Source organism: Coptis chinensis, chromosome 7, assembly GCF_015680905.1.
Source record: "Coptis chinensis isolate HL-2020 chromosome 7, ASM1568090v1, whole genome shotgun sequence".
In the NCBI taxonomy this organism is placed as follows: domain Eukaryota; kingdom Viridiplantae; phylum Streptophyta; class Magnoliopsida; order Ranunculales; family Ranunculaceae; genus Coptis; species Coptis chinensis.
In genome coordinates, this window is record NC_141462.1 from 55,446,850 (window position 1) to 55,467,775 (window position 20,926).

General features: G+C 43.9%; 1 protein-coding gene and 1 long non-coding RNA gene across 2 annotated transcripts; both read right to left on the reverse strand.

Moving 5' to 3' along the window:
• Positions 1–14,704: 14,704 nt before the first annotated feature.
• On the reverse strand, positions 14,705–16,633 carry LOC147488032 (uncharacterized). Its single transcript, XM_086574232.1, has 5 exons — positions 16,608–16,633; positions 16,573–16,576; positions 16,286–16,517; positions 15,821–16,191; positions 14,705–14,938 (listed from the first exon to the last, which is right to left on the reverse strand). The coding sequence occupies exons 1-5, from the start codon at positions 16,631–16,633 to the stop codon at positions 14,705–14,707; spliced, it is 867 nt and encodes a 288-aa protein (XP_086430358.1).
• A 113-nt stretch (positions 16,634–16,746) lies between these two features.
• Positions 16,747–20,675, reverse strand: LOC147488033 (uncharacterized). The gene is made up of 2 exons (XR_015202367.1): positions 20,503–20,675; positions 16,747–17,108 (listed from the first exon to the last, which is right to left on the reverse strand). It is a non-coding gene; the product is annotated as an uncharacterized LOC147488033 (long non-coding RNA).
• Positions 20,676–20,926: the final 251 nt, after the last annotated feature.

The window sequence follows — 20,926 nt, forward strand, 5'->3', positions numbered from 1 at the left end:
TTTTTTCTCGATCTTTTCTCTTTCCGATCATATTGACTCGAGATCTACAGTGGTTCCAAGATATATGCAATGCTAAATAAAATAAAAAATAAAAAATAAAATAAAGATATCACCTTGTTTTGTTTAGAATGTTGTCTCATACTTAATTGTTGATGAATGATGGTTTTGAACTTGACTTGAATAGAAAATCTTTTTTTTTTTTGAAACAGATGATTTTGGGAGAAGAAACTACTTTTGTTAAAGTTGAAGCTTCTACTCAAGATCGAACTAGAAGAAAATGGGACTAAAATGATGAAATATGAAGAACACTCAAGAAAAGAAGAGGACTTGGCTATTAGCTCTCTGAATAACTAGTTGAAGATGATTTTATGAGTGAAATGGGAGCCATATTTATAGTTTTTTGGGATGGATTTTAGTTTGGAAATGAAAATGATCCAAAATGGTTGAGTATTCAGAAAGAAAGATCCAAAAAGATGATAGCTTTCTGAATCCACCTCCTCAAATAAAGAAAATCTAGACATTGATGAAGGAAGTGGGATGAGAGGTGCAATCTTAACCATTGATTTATTAAGTTTTCTAGATGATTATGGAGTGAAAAAAGAAACCCTAGACATCCTCAATCTTTCCAGCATCTAGGGTTTCATAGCATATCTCCAAAATGACATATTCTCATATATATTTTAAATTTTTGGGATCAAAACAAGTCATTCATTTATGGAAGGTTTTCTAGAGTTTAGGAGGTTTGAAAATGGGCTAGAAACCCTAATAAAAAGGTCCAACATGAGATGGAAGCTCAGCCCATGACCACGGGTCCAAATTCCACCAAAAAGGCCCACTTTGACAATTTTCTTCACAAACGTTGTTCCTTAATAAATTAGGAAGGTCCATGAACTCTCGAAACGTCATTTGGGGCGAAACTTCACGCCAAAAAAGTATTGCACATCAAATGGACTGAAACGAGATAGGGCAAGATTAGATTTCTGAAATCCGAATGAAACCTAGGCAAATTTATACTCATTTCATTCAAAGGATTTTTCAAGGGGAATTCAAATATGAAACAGTCTAATCCAAAGAAAGAGTGAAAATTTCAAAATTTGGGCTCCAAAGGTGTCACATGGGCATTTTAGTCATTTTCAACGTGAAACTCGGAATTTAACGAAACTTTAGCCATAGTTAGAACTTGATGAGATGAGAGGAGTTTAAAGACACTAATAGGAGATCAAAAAGAAGAATTTTGATGTAGAAATAAAGACTCTAAAATGCAAATCACATTATATGATCAAAATTAATTCAAGGCATATCGTGAATGAATTACAACCGGGTGCAAAAATAGGCGGTCTACACACATAAAAAACATCCTTCATTGATTCCCAACACTTTTTCAATAGAAGCAAAGGAACCAACGGCGCCGGAGCTTTGTCACAAATTAAGTTCTTAATAGCTTATTTCACCTCCCCTCACTAATATTCACCTGCATCACTTCTTTCTCCTCCAAAGGTATTCTATCAAGGTTGATCCCCTCCAATTTAGTCCCCCATTTATGTAAAAGCTGGACTGTTCCACCTTCTTCTAGCATTTCCAGCACTGTAAAAGTACACGTATTTCATTCCCCCTGTTTCACCACCTCTAATTCTCGTGACCCTTGACGCCATTTTAATTATTCTGTACAGAGCAAGTGAGTAACAATCAATCTCTCTCTTTGATTTCCTTTCTTTTTCCACTTCCTCCCCCAACAATTCCTCCTCTTTACACTATAGAGTTTACACTCAAACTTAATGATTCGCAAATCACGGTCATGGAATCATGTTAGGTTTTTTTTTTTTTTTTTTTTTTGGGGGGGGTGGGGGGCTGGCCTTTAACCTCTGTCCCTTGTCCCTTTATTGCAGTTGAAATGTCCTCCACTTTCCACCTCAACCCCCAATATACGCCAAATTTACCCTCCAATACTTTTAGGTAACACTCTCACCTTCTCAACTTAGTGTATCCCCATCCTTCAGTATTAACCAAATTCGTCCAGTGTGTAGGGGAGTGATATTCTCTATCCAACACATGCCTAACATGGTGGGAATGACACATCGACCTGTGGATCTAGGTCGCATCCATGCGCTAGTAGAACGCTACAGACAGATCGCAGTATCACGCGAACTACACGAGGAAGTGACACGGATTCCCTATCCAGAAGCAATCATGACTAAAGGTGTACTTACGCATATCTTGACCGTCGACCAGCGATCCACGGCCGCAAGCTACTTACTTGTACTGCATTGCCACTCCACATCATTCTGGCCGGACCTAGGAGGCGGTTCTCACATGTGATCCTAATCTCCACCCCTCATTTGGGACATCCTTTACACATGGTGAGCAAGGATACACTCTCAATCTCTATAAATACCTCTCCTATGAACCCGGACGGACTGATTCTACTCTCCCCATACAACCCGAGTAAGATCGTAGGCGGTTAAGCTCTCAAGTCGAACTTCGGTCTCATCAATAACCTATTCCAGTCCCCGGTGTGATGTTTGTAAGGGAAAACCATATCACACCTTTACATTGGCGCCGTCTGTGGTCTCGATTACTTGAGAAACCAGACCATTTCCAAACAAATCTGTAGCCAAAACTCTCAAGCCCACGAAGCATGGCAAACCTCGAAGCTCAACTCCACCTTTTAGCAGGCCAACTAGGGACAGTGAACAAGCAAATAGCTGAGCTCAGGCAAGAAAACATCACACTCCGTGCACAGGTGGATACACAAAACCCACTAGGAGTCACCGCAGAGGACGACGTCATCAACGTCAGTCAACAGATCACCGAGCTGAACCAAAGGCTCGACAAAAATGCGATAAAGAAAGATTCCACCTAGATAGTGCAAAAGATGCTGAAAACCTACCCCGCATCTCCATTTGCTGCTGAAATACTTCACAAAGTCTCTCCTCCAGACTTTGTCCAACCACGGTTCCCGATGTACGACGGCCGCACATGCCCAGGCCAGCATATAGCTCGATATGTTCAAAGTCTTGCACTCTATAGTGCACCAGAGTTCGACCATCTCCATTGCAGACTATTTCCGGCGAGTCTAAAAGATGGCCCACTCGACTGGTTCTTCTCCCTCGAGGCAGACTCAATAAAAGCTTGAGCGACTCACCGACTGTTGTTCAGCAAGCCAATACGTCCACAACAGACGTAAGAAGGGTGATCTCAATTCACTCTTCCAACTCGCTCTTGGTAAGGAGGAAACCTACAGCTCCTTCCTAAGCCGGTTCAAAACAGAACTCTTGGACATGGAAAGCGGCCTCAAAGAGTCATTTGCCGCAGTGGCTTTCACAACCGCCTGCCGAACCCGCAATACCGCACTAACGGATCGGCTCCGAAGACCGGCCGAACGCGGGCGAACATGCCTTCGAGTTGATAAATACATCAAGCTGCAAGAAGGCTTGAAAGATCAGAACCAAGAAGAAGAAGAAACAGAAGAAGGAGAAGTTTACGAGGTAACATCATCCTCTAAAAAGCGACCCCGACAACAAGGGCAATCCTCCAAACCCAAACCAAGCAATAACCAAGAATTCGCCGTGCTCACCAGATCTCCTAGCTACATACTAGAGAAGATCAAGCGAGCTGCCTTCTACCGACCGGAGATAAGGCGACCCGCCAGATCGCCCGACCAGCCCCCTACTTGGCGTTTTCACCGTGCTAGATGCCATGAGACCGACGTGTGCTGGGGGCTCAAGCATTATTTGCAGGACCTGGTTGAAGCCGGACACATCAAGCAATACACCAATATACCCGACGGCGACCTGTGTCATAAGCTTATGGCCCGCAGAATACGAAGCAGATCCCCACCCCGATGGAGCGATCCGCGATCCCAAAGTCGTCCCTCACAGAGAGGACGCGTTCGAGAACGCCCCGTCAAGATCGCCGTCAGCCATCAAAGAAGTCGCGAGCATGGAGAACCATCCACATGATCACACCGGGATGATTCCGTCTCAAGTTCGCGAGAAAAGAGAAGGCGTGTTGGCGCCCTTCATGAAGTTTACAACTTTTCTTCACAAGCCACACCCGCACCACGCAGTTCAGGACGTAGGACAGGAGACATCACCTTCTCAGAGGCCGACCTCAACAAGGTTTGCCTCCTGCACAACGACGCACTTATGGTCCACGTCAAAATCAGCGACTGGACCGTCAAGCGAGTTTTGATCGATCCTGGCAGCTCCTGCGATATTTTGTTCTACCACACGATCCAAGAGATGAACCTGCCAAAGTCGGTCTTCATAGACCCAATCGCACCCCTCTTCGGATTTAATGGCTCCAGAGCCAACCCAATAGGAGACATCATACTCCCAATCTCAATGGGCTCCCGAGAAGACAAGGTCAGCTTTAACACGCGTTTCAGCGTCCTCGATACCAAGTTGTCTTACAACGCCATTCTAGGACGACGGTGGATCCATCAAATGCAGGCAGTACTGTCCACTTTGCACCAAGTGATCCGTTTTCCGGGCCAAGGGAATGATGGAGCTTGAAGCAACCAGCTCGAGGCCCATCGTTGTAACCAGATCATCGCAGCAAACAAGATCGCCGAATCTACCATCACCGTCAGCAACGAGCCTACCAGCTATACAATGGCCAAAGACTTGGTGGCCGAGGTGAGAGCCAGCGCACCAAAACAGAACGCTGGGGGCTCCAACAAGAACTTCCTCTCACCAGCCCGGATCCTGGGCAGCTATCGTACCAGCATTGCAAATCCTTGAGGTCGCCCCAGTGGAGAACGTCACGTGCAAACAAAGCCTCGAGATCGCCCCAACAGCTCTCATACAACCAGCGGAGTTGCAGCAAACCACCCCAGTTTCTGTTGTCACGGCAACAGCAGTCACCTCTGACCCTGTTGTCGTAACCACAGAAGACACTCCAACTCCTACGGCTACTCCAGCCAGTCATCAGACCAGCACAGCATCTGCAAAGTGCAGTCCTCCAGAGAGCACTCAAAACGCACAGAACCAAGCACCGACTCAAGAAAAGCAGCAAGTGAATCTGGGAACCGAAGACGACCCTAAACTCGTCTATGTTGGGGCTAACCTCGACCCCACACTTAAGGCTCATCTTGTAAATTTTCTGTCCATGAATAAAGATGTGTTCGTTTGGTCGTATATCGACGTGCCTGGTATAGACCCTAGCATTGCATGTCACCGGTTAAACGTCAACCCTGGCGCCAAACCAGTTCGACAACAACTTAGAAGATTGTCATTACGTTTTCAAAAAGCAGTCAACGATGAGGTCGATAAACTCAAACAAGTAGGTTTCATCCGAAAGGTCGATTACCCAGATTGGATAGTAAACATAGTGGCCATTCCAAAAAAGAATGGTACAGTCCGCCTGTGCGTCGACTTCACCAACGTCAACCAAGAAACTCCAAAGGATAGCTTCCCACTACCCAGAATCGACCAACTTGTCGACCAGACTTGTGGGCACGAGCTGCTATCATTCATGGATGCATATAGTGGGTACAACCAAATACCACTCGCTGAAGAAGATCAGGAGAAGACCTCATTCATCACTGAGCAAGGAATTTATTGTTACAATGTTCTCCCGTTCGGACTGAAGAATGCAAGGGCGACATATCAACGACTAGTAACTGACATGTTCCAGGACATGTTAGGAGATACCATGGAGGTCTACATCGACGATATGGTTGTCAAAAGCAAGAAAGCAGGCGACCACCTTACTCACCTCGAGCAAGCGTTCTCCAGACTATGACGAACCGGCATGAAGCTGAACCCAGAGAAGTGCCTTTTTGGAGCGTCCTCCGGAAAATTTCTCGGTTATCAGGTCTCGCAACGAGGTATCGAAGCGAATCCGGACCAAATTCGGGCGTTCTTAGACATGCCCGACCCGCAAACAAAGAAACAGATACAAAAGTTGTCAGGCATGGTCGCTGCACTCAATCGATTCATATCGAGAGCATCAGATAAATGCCGACCGTTCTTACAGATACTAAAAAAAGGCGAGCAGTTTTCATGGAATGATCAATGCCACCAAGCATTCTCCACTCTTAAGGAATACCTCACAACACCCCCGTCTTAGCTAAGCCGACAGACGGAGAAACTCTGGGGCTTTATCTGGCAGTACCGAACTTCGCCATCAGTTCGGTCCTATTCAAAGAGGAACACAATTCAGAAAAGTCGATCTACTTCACAAGTAAGACACTTACTCAAGCAGAGAGGAATTACTCCCACGTAGAGAGAGCAGTCCTTGCTTTGTTATACTCGGCAAGAAAATTCAGACCTTCCTTTCAAGCCCATCCAATCAAAGTACTTAGCGATCTCCCGTTGAAGAGGATCCTTCACAAGGAAAATAAGACCACTAGGATGGCAATATGGGCCGAAGAATTGGGCGAGCACCACATGGACTTCGTCCCCCGCACATAGCAGAAAGGTCAGGTCGTCGCAGATTTCCTGGCAGATTTTCCAGTCGACGACCCCAATTGGGAGTCAGAAACAGAGGTCGCACCTACAAAAGCGAACATAAAAACAGTTTGGTCCCTCTACGTCGATGGTTCCAGCAACCCCGGAGGCAGTGGTATCGGAATCGTTTTAGTATCCCCCGAGGGAGCTATGATAGAGAAAGCAGTCCGCATAGACTTCGTAACTTCCAATAACAAAGCAGAGTACGAAGCACTAATAATGGGAATGCGTGCGGCAATCCAGCTCGGTGTAAGGGAGATCCAAATCTTTAGTGACTTCATGGCCGAATCGCCGTTCGCCCGGATAAAAAAGTATTACACTACCGGTGAAGGTAACCTTCCAAGTACCTTCAAGTTGTTAATGATTTGCTTCCTTCTTTTAGCAGAGCTACGGTACACCATTTTTTGCATGACGAGAATCGGCACGCAAATAGCTTAGCATACCTAGCCACTCAGACACCGAATTGTGCCCCTAGACAACTGACCATTGTAGTGGTCGATCGACCAGCTTACCAAGCGGACTATGTCTTGGCAATCAGCGACCTGTGCCCACTCTCTGAAGATCAGATGAGTCAAACATGGATGCAGCCTATTATACAATACATCCAGCACGGCACACTCCCAGATGAGCGTACCAAAGCCAGAAAGGTTCCACACCAGGCACATAGCTATTGTTTGGTGAATGGCAGGTTATTCCGCAAGTCCGCAGGGGGACCTCATCTGAGGTGCATCAGTCCAGAGCAAGGTCAGTTAATTTTCGCTGAGATCCATGAAGGAGAGTGTGGCAATCATGCCGGAGGTCGCTCATTGGCCCACAAAGCGATCTCCCAAGGATACTTCTGGCCCCGTATGCAGATTGATGCCAAATCGTATGTCCTCAAGTGTGTCAAATGTCAAACATTTGGTCACAACATCATCTGACCGCTTAACCCGATCAACATCGCGAGCCCTTGGCCGTTCCACATGTGGGGCATGGACATTATGGGACCATTCATCCCTCAGAAAAGTACCGGCTTCCATTTTGTCTTAGCCGCCACAGATTACTTCACTAAGTGGGTCGAAGCAGTTCCGTTGGCACACGTCAAAGAGTCACATGTCAGGAATTTCATTTGGACTCATATCATCACCAGATTCGGCTTACCACACACACTAGTGATGGACAACGGTTCCCAGTTCAAAGGCAAAACAGTCAGAGATTTCCTGGCCAAGTGGAAGATCGTTCATGCATTCTCCACTCCCCAGTACGCTCAAAGCAATGGACAGGCAGAGGCCAGCAACAAAGCCATTCTAGAGAATTTGAAGAAAAAGATTGAAAAGAACAAGAGCCAATGGCCAAATCAGCTCGAGAACATACTATGGGCTCACCGCACCACAGCTCGCTCCAGCACCGGCGAATCACCATTTTCCTTATGCTATGGCACAGAAGCCGTCATCCCCACCGAAGCTAACAACAATCCGACAACCCGATCCGAGCTTGTCGAAGTCGGTCATAATGACTTCAAGTATTAGCTCGAGAGGTCGACCCTCCTCGAAGAAGCGGGCGATCTAGCAGCTATCCGAGTAGCATCCTACCAACAAATCCTAAGGCGATCATATAACAAACGAGTACATCCTCGATCTTTTCAACCTGGCGATCTAGTTTTGAAAAAAACTAAAGATGATTCTAAGCTGGCGCCAACGTGGGAAGGCCCTTACATAGTGGAACGCGTAGTTGGCAATGGAGCGTATTGGATTAAAACCCAGGAAGGGAAGTTATTGCCACGACCTTGGAACACGTACTTTCTAAAACAGTTTTACCAGTAGTTGCATTATGTATTGTAATTCATATTTCCATTTACTACAAGCTCAAGTGTAAGATACTCAAGATTGTTATCATAAACTGAGGTTTTTACTCGTATCTCCAAGCCACGCCACTCGTACCACAAGCACCATCTACACACGCTCAGGGCGGCGAACGCTCAGGAGCGCGCCCTCGGGGGCTACACACGCTCTCAAGCGGCGAACGCCTCGAGCCTACGGGGGCTCATCGCCTCTCGAATCTCGCTAAGTTGAGGACCTATACTCCTAGGATCAACTTCGGAGAGCGGCTCGCTTCAGAGCAGCCCGCCTCGGGGGCTACACACACTCTCTCAAGCGAGCGGCTTTCGCCAGAGTGTCTGGGCTCATCGCCTCTCCGAAGTCTCACTCGTTGAGAACCTATACTCCTAGAATCAACTACGTAAGAACGCTCTCCGGCCGAAAAGCAACACGCCTCGAGGGAAATCACAGGGCCACGAGCCCCTAAGTTACACTAATCGGACACCTACATCTCCTAGATCGCTCTCCCGAGCAATACTACACAAGCATAACGCTTTACGAGAGTACATCTCCGAAACAAACCAAATGAACAGAGTAAAAGAGTAATAGCTACAAACAGTCAAGCAAAAGTTAAACATTAAGCATAAAATTACCACGTAGCATTATGACCAGTTGCAGGTAATCAGTTCAAACCCACTGATCTGCTGGGTTTACCCAGGAAATCCAGATCGGACCGATGAACAACAAAAAAAAAGGGCGAACTGCTCAGGCAAGCCTGAAAATGCAGCTCTAATGTTTAACCCTCGTAGGGGCAAAGAACAAGCATGATCATTACAAACACGAACCAAGTTTCTTACCAAGAAGCAAAATCAACATCACGGAGCACTAACCACATGTTTGTCCTGAGGAGCAGTGCTGGTCGAAGGAACATGCCTCGCAGCCCGCAGAACAACGCGCATACCCATCCCTTGAGCCCCATCTGCCTTTGTCAGCTGACAATACTTCTCGTCCAGCTTGGCATACTCGCTACAGGCCGTGGTATACGCGCTTTGAGCTTTGCGAGCAACCCGCTGACATCGTTAGCGTACTTAGTGACTTCTGCTACCTCCATTTGCAGCTCATCCATCGCAGCGACCAGCCTAGCGTTCTCATCAACAGCAGCACGGTGTTTCGCCGGCATCGCGTCAAGTTTCCTCTTGTCAGCCCGGGCAGCTTCCAAAGCATCCATTTCGACCGGGAGTTGACATCAGTATTAGCACGTTGCACAGCGTTCTTGAGTTTATCATACCCAGCCAAAAACTACAAGGACAAAGTCATAATCAGAATCACTTAAGAAACAAAGCGACAAAGCTGACAGAGAAATACTCACCAAACAACTAGCCATATCCATGGTCCCCAGCAGCGTGTCCATTTCCTCATCCTCGACTTCAGCTCGGTCCCCATCTAACACGATCCCCTTCAGCAGGCTAGTCGCTATGGGCGCCGAGTGGAAGCTGCAATCAGAACGTTTTACAGCACGCTTCTTCCCCGTTCTCCCCACGTAGTAGAATTCGCTCCCCACGTCCCCAACACGAGGGAGCGAACTCTCACTAGCGACGTGACGACCTTGCCCCAGGTCGTCGCTTCCATCAGCAGCCCGATGGGAGCATTCCGCTCGCTGCGGCGACCTGAACACAATGCCGCCCGTCGAGCGACTTGATCCCTTGGATCGTTTGCTCTTCTTGCCACCAGACACATAAGCTTTCCTCTTACCGCGGTCCCATGCACATGAGGATGGAACTCCATCTCCTCCATGAGCAGAGGGGAACTCGCTCTTACACTCCCTTCTCCTCTGACGTAGGGCAAACACCGAGCCATAATGAAAGCTGCACACAGAAAACAAAACAAAGATGGTCAGAGCGGCCAGTAACTTCTACGTTCACAATCTAAACGAAAGCAAGAAAACGCGTCGCGTAAAAAAGGGAAAGCAGAGAGAACGGTAGCAGGTAGGAAGGAGAGCAACCCGATGGGAAGAACAAGAAGAGCAAATGTCGTTGCTCTACCAAGACCGGTCGTATTTATACCCACGAAACGTCTCTTCCCAAGGCACACCATTATGGCATCGAGGCACCAAACGCCAGCCAACCTGGCAGCCATCATTTCATACCCCCTGACCGCCCATTATCCCGTGCCGCGCACGACGACGCTATAGCTCAGCGGCGCGGTCTGTCTGATGCCCGGCCCTCATCGAGATGAACGACCTGCACCATTTAGTTCATAACAGCATGCACACGCTTACAAATATAAACATTCCTCTCATACACAAGGCCAGGTATAAAGGGAAAGAACAACAAGATTCACATTCATACAAGGAGTGACCTAACGACAAGAAGGACGCCCCAGTTCACAGATTAACCGTGCTGCTGAGAATACTCAGGAAATCCAGCACAATTAAACATCCAGTATCATAATCAATAACAAAGAAGAAAAGCGAGTTGCCCAGGTCAACCTAGAAAACCAGCTCTATTGTTTACGGCCAGAGGCCCATTACAACCGCATGTAATAAACAAATGTTCTAAACATTTTCGCCTAAATCTTCTCTAAGAGTGACATTCAAAACAGAGACGGAGCTTGGATCACCGGAAGACGCCACAACTGCCTCAGCACCAACCACATGGAGATCGCTGGACCCCTGAAGCTGCTCACTCATCAGACCAGCGAGGGAGGTTGACACGACTGCGGGAACAGGGCTGCATCTTGAGCGATTCGCGCCGAGCTTCGCCGAAGTCCGGCGTTCCCGCTCCTCCTGCAGGTCATCCATCTTCCTTTCCAGCTCTTCCACCTCAGCACGGATGGTGAGATAGGCCTCTTTTGATTGCAGAGTGGAAGTCTTACATCGTTCAGCATAAGTGTTCGCCGCGGCTAGTTGGCCCCTCAACGCTTGCACCTCATGCTTCAACTCGATCGACTCGTTCACAGCAGAGGTCTTCTCGAGTTAGAGGCGGTGGTGAGGCCTCGGAGCATCGATTCGGCCTTTCGGCCCTCTTGCACGCTTCGCAGATTCGGACAATTTCGTCCCTTAGTGACTCAACGTCCGCCTTCTCCAGTTCAGCGATCTGCGCAGCCGTCTTCAGCTTCTGGTACCTAGCGATCAGCTGCGACGGATCACACAACATATCACGTTATTACCAAACAAACAGCATGTAACGCAATGACACAATCAAGTAGAACGAAAGGGTTACTCACCAGGCACATCGCTTTGTCCATCCCCCTCAGGTTCGACTCCAGCTCCTTCGAATCCAGGTCCTTCCTATCACCGTCCAGGGTCATCCCCTCCAACAAGCAAGCAGCTATGGGTGCAGACTTGTAGCTGCAGTCCGACCTCTTCACATAGCGCTTCTTCCTAGTTACATCATCGATGTACATTAGGTTGCGCTCCAGCTCGTCTTTTCCAGCACTGGAGTGCCCCTTACCAGTCTTTCTTGCACCAACCTTTCCCTTCATTTTGCCAGAGGGATCTCCAACAACCTTGGGTCGAGCGACCTCCGGGGCAACCTCCGGGGCGTCCTCACCTAGGACGCTGAAGTCGGGCATCGGCCTCGCCCTCAAGCTGCGAGCCGCCCTTCCCCGATTCAGACTTCACCACCCGGTCGCGGTCACCACCCCCGCGCTTCGCGCGCGTCGATACTCTGGAATGTCGAAGAGAACGTCGTCTACATCAAAAGGAGCGTCCTCTCGACCCTTCCCCGCTCCAGACCCAGAGGCCCGAGCACTTCCAACGTGTCGCTTCACCCCAGTACGGCCTCGTTACCTGTCTTCCCGCGTCACCAGATCGCTCTTACGCTTCTCCATCACAGCTTTCTTCGACGTATTCCTTTCTTCGCTCGGGCCTTCTGCTCTACTCTTTTTTCCCGGATTGCAGGTCCTCCGCGCTCTTCAAAGAAATGCGCAACTTCCGGTAGCTTGGCCTGTTTTTCAGCTCGCGACAGGCTAGCGAACTTCTTGATCACCTGTCGACTTGACTCCTTTTTCAAGCGGATATCTGCATAGGCAACAAGACAACAGTTTCAGTAAAAGTTCAACAAAACCAAGTTGACCTAATCAGACAACGCGCTGCTACCCACCAGTAAAGTTGTATATTTTATGGTTCACACTGAACCCGTTAGCACAGTAGCGCCCTACAAGGAGCAGCGGTCGTTTGTCCCACAACTCGTTACTCTTACCATCCAAAACGCCCGACAGCGTAGCTTGAGTTTCCAGGCTAAAGTTCAGCGACCTAGATCGCTTTACGAGGTAGTGCTCGATAACATCAGCGACCTCGATTCGGTACTCACCACTAGCGTTCAAGAGGTCAAAAACCTTAAATAATCGCCACGTGTTACCCACAAACTGAACAGGCGCCTTGCCACAATGGTTCAGGAACTCGCAAACCAGCTTGGAGAACGGTATCGTCATATGCCCTCACCGTCCCTCACAGATGATCACCCCATGATTTGGTGGGGTGTACCTATCACTAAAAACCAGAGCGTTCTGATCAGGTTCATGGATCTCCAGATCGCTTATGGTTATCCCATATTTCTTTCTCAGATATGGGAACGCCCTCAAAGCATGTCTATCCACAATATTTTGAAGCGGCGGGCGCTTTGAAGACAACGACCCTCACGCGCGACTGAAGTGCTAGCTTCAAGATTCTGAGACGCAGATCGAGCCACATCTTCCTCACTGCTAGCCCCCTCAACCGCTTCGCCTTCATCATCACTCTCAACCATCTTACACACAGACTCATCTTTCTCATCACCTGCGTCATCCCAGCCAAGAGAAACTTTACGAACCTCATTAGATCGAGTGTCATCGGAGTCTGACATTTTCTCTTCTAACCCTAACAAGTCTAGCTACTAGTATCTAACAGGGTATCCTAACAACTCTAGAACAGAGGCTTAGCACCAAACAAGAAGAAGAGGTTCAAAAATGGCAGAGAACTAACCTAAAGGATGATGCGGTAATGAAGTTCTGTCTACCAGACGAAGCAGCCAAATGAAGTCTCAACAGAGCAAGTGAAATTTTTGAGCAACCGCCCCTCCAGTTTCCAAGGCATCATGATTACACCCTAGCCCTAGCTGCCCGACTTCCAACCAATCGTCTGTCTTTTCACATCCGAAAAATGGGGAGCCACGTTTTCTTCTCTGCGAATCGCCGGATCATCGCGTCGCGCCGACACGCGTCAAACGTTCGCACCCACTAGCTCACATGGTTAACACGAGCCATTCCTCACAGGTCGTTGGAGATTTCCACCTCTCACATACTCCACGCGCGCTACCGATCTCTCTCAGCAGGTCGTTCTCACAACCTATTGAGAGGGGGCTGTGTAGGGGAGTGATATTCTCTATCCAGCACGCGCCTAACATGGTGGGAATGACACATCGACCTGTGGATCCAGGTCGCATCCATGAGCTAGTAGAACGCTACAGACAGATCGCAGTATCACGCGAACTACACGAGGAAGTGACACGGATTCCCTATCCATAAGCAATCATGACTAAAGGTGTACTTACACATATCTTGACCGTCAGCCACTGATCACGGCCGCAAGCTACTTGTACAGACTGCCACTCCACATCATTACATCAGACCTAGGAGGGCAGTTCTCACATGTGATCCTAATCTCCACCCCTCATTTGGGACATCCTTTACACGTGGTGAGCAAGGATACACTCTCAATCTCTATAAATACCTCTCCTATGAACTACGCCAGACCTGATTCTACTCTCCCCCATACAACCCAGAGTAAGATACGTAGGCAGTTCGCTCTCAAGTCGAACTCGGTCTCATCCAATAACCTATTCCAGTCCCCCAGTGACTGTTTGTAAGGGAAAACCATATCACACCTTTACACAGTGGATTTTCAACAGATGTGCCAACAACAAAAATGGGCCCAAGCGTTGAGTATGAATACACATGTAACACTCGCTTGTTGTAGAGTGTAGACTTAAGAGAAGAGAATGGAGTTACTAGCATAACAATTATTAGATCTGGATGAAGTACGAACTGGCAATCTCAGTCAACTAGCATACAGAATGGATCAGAGACAAGCAGGGCAAATTGGGTACGGAAAGAAAACTCAAATCTATAATTCATGAAGATCTTAGTATTACTATAAATGCCTAACTCATTCACAAGAAGTTTTGTATATATACATAAAGTTTAGTGGCCATCTCTAATCAAGTCAACCATATGGTCCATATAAGCCCGTCAAACTAAACATTGTTTACGTAGATTCACACAGTGGTAAATACAGTTGGAATATGAACATCAAAACTTAGAAGTTCTTGAACAGTGTCATGCAAGCCCAAAATAAAACACATTTGTACCAATTGACGCTAGCCCATTATTTAGGGAACAATGAGGCAATGAGACCGATGAGACTTGACATAAGCATGTACAAAGAATATTTTCATAAGGTTATAGAAGTGTACAAGCTCATAAGGAATTGGTTGCTGACATACCTATTTCTATTTCTTGATCCAGTCTTCCAGGCCGTCTCAGTGCAGGATCAATACTATCAGGCCTATTAGTGGCAGCAATTACCGTTACACTATCATTGCTATTGATTCCATCCATCAAATTCAACAATGTTGCGACCATTCTTTGTGAAAGCTCATCACCTCCATCTTTCCGTGCCGGGGCAATAGCATCTAATTCATCAATAAAAACCTACAAAAAAAAAAATGAAGCCTTAGCAAAGCATGCACAGCAAGACTGAACCCAGTTCAATGCAAAATGTTTGGATGGAACAACGCTTTTAAAGGAGTAGTTGAAGCACAGAGAATGATAGGTTTAACTAAATGTTTAGCGAATCAAAAGGTAAAAATAGTTGGAGAAGTTTTGGAATAATGACAAAACTAAATTTTACGTTTTGTTAGAAGTACATGCTCCACATGGCTTACATAGAATTCAACGAGTTTAGGATCTAGTGTTACATTTCATTTCAAGGTTTCTCAAGTTCCTCTCCTGTTCATGTGATACTGTTAAACCTATCGCGCTTATTGGGTTTCTACTTTATGCAACAATTGTTCATAGCAACTAGCGAGTGCGCCAATCAAGGGCATCGGTATTTCTCATGAAAATGGCGAATGCCAAAAGTGTAGGAGTTAAATCTTAGTGGGTGTTTGGATCCTATTTTTTTCCAAAATCAGTTTTCTCAAAAAGTGTTTTTTTGAAAAAATATTTATTCTAAAAACAGTTTTTGAATAAATATGTTTGGTTGAGATTTTTTTTAAAAGCTATTTTTATAAAAAAAAAATATTTTTTTCTTAAAAAATAGGGACCAAACGTATTTATTTAAAGTCCAAATTTGTGTGTGGAAAAATAGTCAATCTTAATAAACTAAACTCGCTCAGATAATACAATAAAAAAAGTTATTACAAACCGTTCAAGTTATATAAAAGTTAAAAACAACCCCATATCATAAAATTGATTGATCAAATACGTTCAATCTCTTGCACTCCATAAGTCGTCTGCAATTGAATCCCTTAGTAATGAAGCATGGCGTTGGTTAACTCTTTGAACACGCGCACTTGGTCGTGATGCAACCACCTCCACTTGGTCATTTTCTTCACTTGGGACATTTTCATATGCCATATTTTCATACCTAGTGAAAATCCAATCATTTTTCCCTTCCAGACGAATGTAGTTGTATATGACACATGCTGCAAATACAATATCACGCTGCGTCTCAAATGGATAGGCTGGCGCAAATTTAAGTATCAGAAATCGAGATTTAAGAACTCCAAAACAACGCTCGATGACATTTCTAAGAGATGAATGTCTATGGTTATACAACTCTTCTTTAGTTCTTGGTGGATTTTTGCTTCCTCTGTAATCTTGCAAATGATATCGAACTCCTCGATAAGGAGCCAAAAACCCTTTTGTATTTGCATACCCAGCATCAACAACATAATACTTGCCTAGTTCAAGAACAAAATTAGAATTAAGTAAATAATTATATGATAATGTGGAATGCATATTAAATAAATTAGAAATCAACATAAACATATATACCTTCAGGTGGGTGAGGAAATCTAGCATCTAGGTCTTCCAGTGCAGATTTTAGCACACGTGCATCAGCTGCAGAGCCTTCCCAACCGGCATATACATAGCAAATTTGCATGTCAAAAGTACAAGCCACCAAAACATTTTGTGTGATATCATTTTTCCTATTACGAAAGCTAACTTGCTGATTTAGTGGAAGATTAGCAGGTATGTGAGTACCATCCAAAGCCCCAATGCAATCCTATAATTTTAAAATAGTCAATCATGTCAGATACATAATACCAAATGAAAAACACGTGACTTTAAACTAAAAACAATGTTTATAAATTACCTTGAAAAAAGGAAAAAATCTTTCATTATTTTGAATCTCAGGAGGCGTATTAGTTGTAGGTGGGTGAATGAACTCTTCTGATAAGGATAAAATTGCATTCAGAACATTGCGAAAATGGCGGCTAATTGTTTCACCGGAATGCTAAAATCGTTCTTGACAAATCCGATTTGACGCACAGTGACCCATAGTATATAAAAACATTCCTACTTGTTCTCGTACACTAATAGTAAAAGAATCTTGTAGCAACTCCTTATCTTTGAGAATCTTGCAAAACTTTACAAAAACAGGCTTATCCATACGAAACATTCTGCGGCATCAATCATTGTGCCCCTCTAAAACCTCATTCATATAGGCACCACCACTAAGCATAGAATCATTACAAGGTTGCTTATCAAAACGCCTTCCAAGTATACCAATAGCATACGCAATCACTTGTTCTATGAGGCATTCTTCAATTTCATCTAGCTCATCATCGAAACCCATAATTGAAAAATATCTCACCTGTTAAGAATACTCATAATTATTCAATAACATACAACATATACTCCTCATAAGAATACAACATCACGACAAGGTCGTATTCTTTTCACACCACATCTGATATTACTACTTACTAGTTCATGACTTCAGAGAATAGTCCAAAAAGAAATTTGACCCAAAAGAAACTTGAAGTATAGATGTTGCATCAATACACTATTCAACATACAGGTTCTCTATGGATCAAGCAAGGCTAAAAGGCAGACTAAAAGGCAGAAATAGTGAACCAATATAATTTAGTTGCAACCCAACCAATTATTTAACACAGCAGTCTACAGTAATTTCATTGTTCCATTATAGCAAGCAGATGAATAGGGAACTACAGTTTAATACATGACGATACAAACCAAAGAGAGCTTCAGAAATTTAGCATCTTGAGGGACAGATCACCTATTCTATAATTTAGTGTCTTGAGGTACTGACAGGAAAGAGGTTCAAGTCACAAGTATTTTTCTCGAGGAACAATAATAGCAGGTTTCTTTGCGAGGCCACTAGGAGTGACAATCACAAGAACAAATAGATTGAACCAATAATAACTACCAAAGAACTATCTTATCCTGACCTGAAGCCATGGTGCTTCCCTACTAAGTTCAATACCTCAAAAATTTGACTGCTAGTTCCCTGGTAGGACTTATTATTATTATGCAAGCCTACCCCAAAATTTGGTTCCCAACCTTCTCTGTACAACTTTTCTAAAATCTGAAAGCATTAGATCCAGATTTACTACAGTTGCAACAAGAAGCTAGTACCATCTCTACATATTCCATAATCACTATAGAATAAAAATTATCTAAAACTAGTAAGCCCAAGTTCAAGTAAACATAATTAATATATATGTTCCTCTCAATCATTAATACATCATAATATCTAAATCATCAAAAAGAAAGATTATTCAGCTCAACACACAACTAAACTTAAATAGTAAAAAGATGGAATGTCACAATCGTTCTAAACATATATAAAATAATTAAGAGAGCCTCTAAACCATAGTTGGTCGAGAAAGCTCCCTCCTAAGCCAATTTAAACGACGATGTGGCTTAAGAGACATAAATGCTTCCCTAGCATGAGGTTTTTCAAACAATTCTATTGCATCATAGATCTCTTCTTCTTCAATCCCTTCCAATTCCTCTAGTGTAGTAATACATCTGTTTAAGCCATAAGGATCATCAACCGATCGAAAATAAGATGCCCTAAATCGATGTGCCTCAGCTAACTCCGTTACAGCTTCAGACAATTCACTAATATTAGAAGCCTTTCGCTTAGCATTAGTTGTTTCTCTTCCCTTGTTTGCATCTCTAGTAACACTTCGTTCGATATCAGGTGAATGCACAGACTCTTCTCATTGTATAACTGGCTCATCCTGTAAAGGCAAAGACTCACCATTTGCTCTTACCTCTTGTGTGTTTTCAAGTATGTCGATAGAAACCCGTTCTTGATTTGGTTGTCGGTGATACGACTTCCGAAATTTTCCTTCAGCAATTTTTCCATCACATAGAAAAGCCATATGATCATACACGAGAAATGGTGATTTTTTAAAACATTCTGCATCTGGATGTGCCTGTGTACATTCCTTTTATTAATAATCTAATAACATCAAAATCTTCAAGATATAGATATACATTTTCCGATAAACATTATGTACCTTCAAATATTCATCCCAAACAGCACTGCTGGCGGTGAACACACAAGTAGTCGGATCCCACCCAAAACCAGATAAAACAGTAAGTGCCTTTGCGACTTTGTATTTTGACTTCAAATTATTCAAGCGGTTCTGAACTTGATCCATATTATAGTCACATCATGGATCTTTCGTTGAAGTCTTTCAATATATTATTCCAACCGACTTTGGTGAACCCATTTTGGGTGACATTACCATCTAAAGTCTCCTTAACCACAGATCCGAAAAGATCACATCAAGGTTGTCATTCCAATTTGCACGCATTTTTTCCGAAGTGGTACCTTTACTCATCTATATATGGTGACAACAACTAATGATCAACTCTCAAGTAAAAAAAAAAACAAATTTCTTGATAAGTCCTAAAAAAATGACAATGGAATGATTCAAATTAGTATCCGACACACGGGACTATATTTAGGAATTGAATTAAATTCAAATATAATTCTTTCAATTCAAAAGGAAACGCATCAACAATGCGTCGTTCAGCGAAGAGTGGAGCAGCATATGTAATGAATATGGTACAGTTAAAGATCATTATATCAAAAGATGCAACCATCAAAACTAATATATAAAAGAGTCGTGCTTCCAGATTTTGTTACCTCTACTGATGACCAACATTCTTGGGTGAAAATAGTCTCCCCACCTATGCAATTGCCATATTTAAATTCTCTAGTAATTCTTTCTTGTGGTTGTATATCACGATAGGCCTAAAACTACTCTTTTGGAGGTCACAATATCCAAAAGGCCTATGTTCGTATAGGTTGCCCAGTGAATTCGTCCATGCAGAAATACATTAGATTAGCGATTACCATGCCGTAAATGGTGGTACATTTATCGGCACCTCTTTCCATTTGCCGGAACTCAAACTATAAACCTCAACATCATTCTCCCTTCCCACTATATTCCATCTTGCAAAGCTATGTTTTCTCTTTCACTTCACTTCTTTTGTGTAGTATTTCTATTTTGAGTCTACAACACTAACTTAAATATATATATAGGGACATCCTGTTTTCTTCATGAAAGCAGGACATTTAACCAATGGGCAGGAGAGAAACACAGAGCAGAAGTTTGGTTAGGTGTTTGGCTCCAATGGGTTAAGTGAATAGGAGAAAAGGCTGCAAAGACTTGCAATTGAGAAGGGTGAAGGCCAGTAGTGTGCTGTAAGTAGTGTACTCTAAGTGGCCGATACGCCGTTAAGCTAGTGCAGCGAGCATGCCCACTTAACCTTTTATTATTTCATGGATGCTCCTTTCTTTACAAGAAGCCTTTTGTCTGAGGCTCTAGCAACTCTGAGTAGATTGTTCAACCTTAGCTCCAAAAATAAAAATGGCAGTTGCAGCAACAACACCACTTAACATCACAACATCAGGTGCAACTACCAATTGTTCCTACTTATTAGAACATCACTTAACATCAAATCCTTGCTTAGTCGACGCAACATCACTTAACATCACTTAACATCACAACATCACAATATCACAACTTATTAACATCACAACATCACAACTTATTAACATCACTTAACATCACAACATCAAATCCTTGCTTAGTCGACGCAAGTCACATAATAGAAATTATACAGAAACACACAATAGAATCAATCTAATATAGATCCATAGATGCAAATCATGTATAATGAATTCAAACAAAAAAAAAGTCACTTTTTTAGGATCTTCTTACCTTTAGAAATCAAGTGAGAGATGTTGTTCGAGTGAGAGATCGAGAAGAGAGATGTTGTTCGAGTGAGAGATCGAGAGATCGAGACGAGATATCGAAAAAAAACCGAGTTTTCTTTGGAGAAAATAACCGGGCAGTCAATTTGCCTTTAGCGCAGATGAGAGAAAGAGATGAAAAAACAGTTTTTTGTTTTAAAAAACAAGTTTTACCTAATTTTTATAAAACCAGTTTTTCGGACTAATAAATGTTTTTTCGATGAAAAACAATTTTTTTGAAAAATAGAGACCAAACGCATTTATTTTTTCAAAAAACATTTTTTGACTAATAAACACTTTTTGCCAAAAAATAAATAGGATCCAAACACCCCCTTAGCTTTTTCTGTATTTATTATCCAAGCTGGACATATAGACCTGGCAAAGTGTGGGAG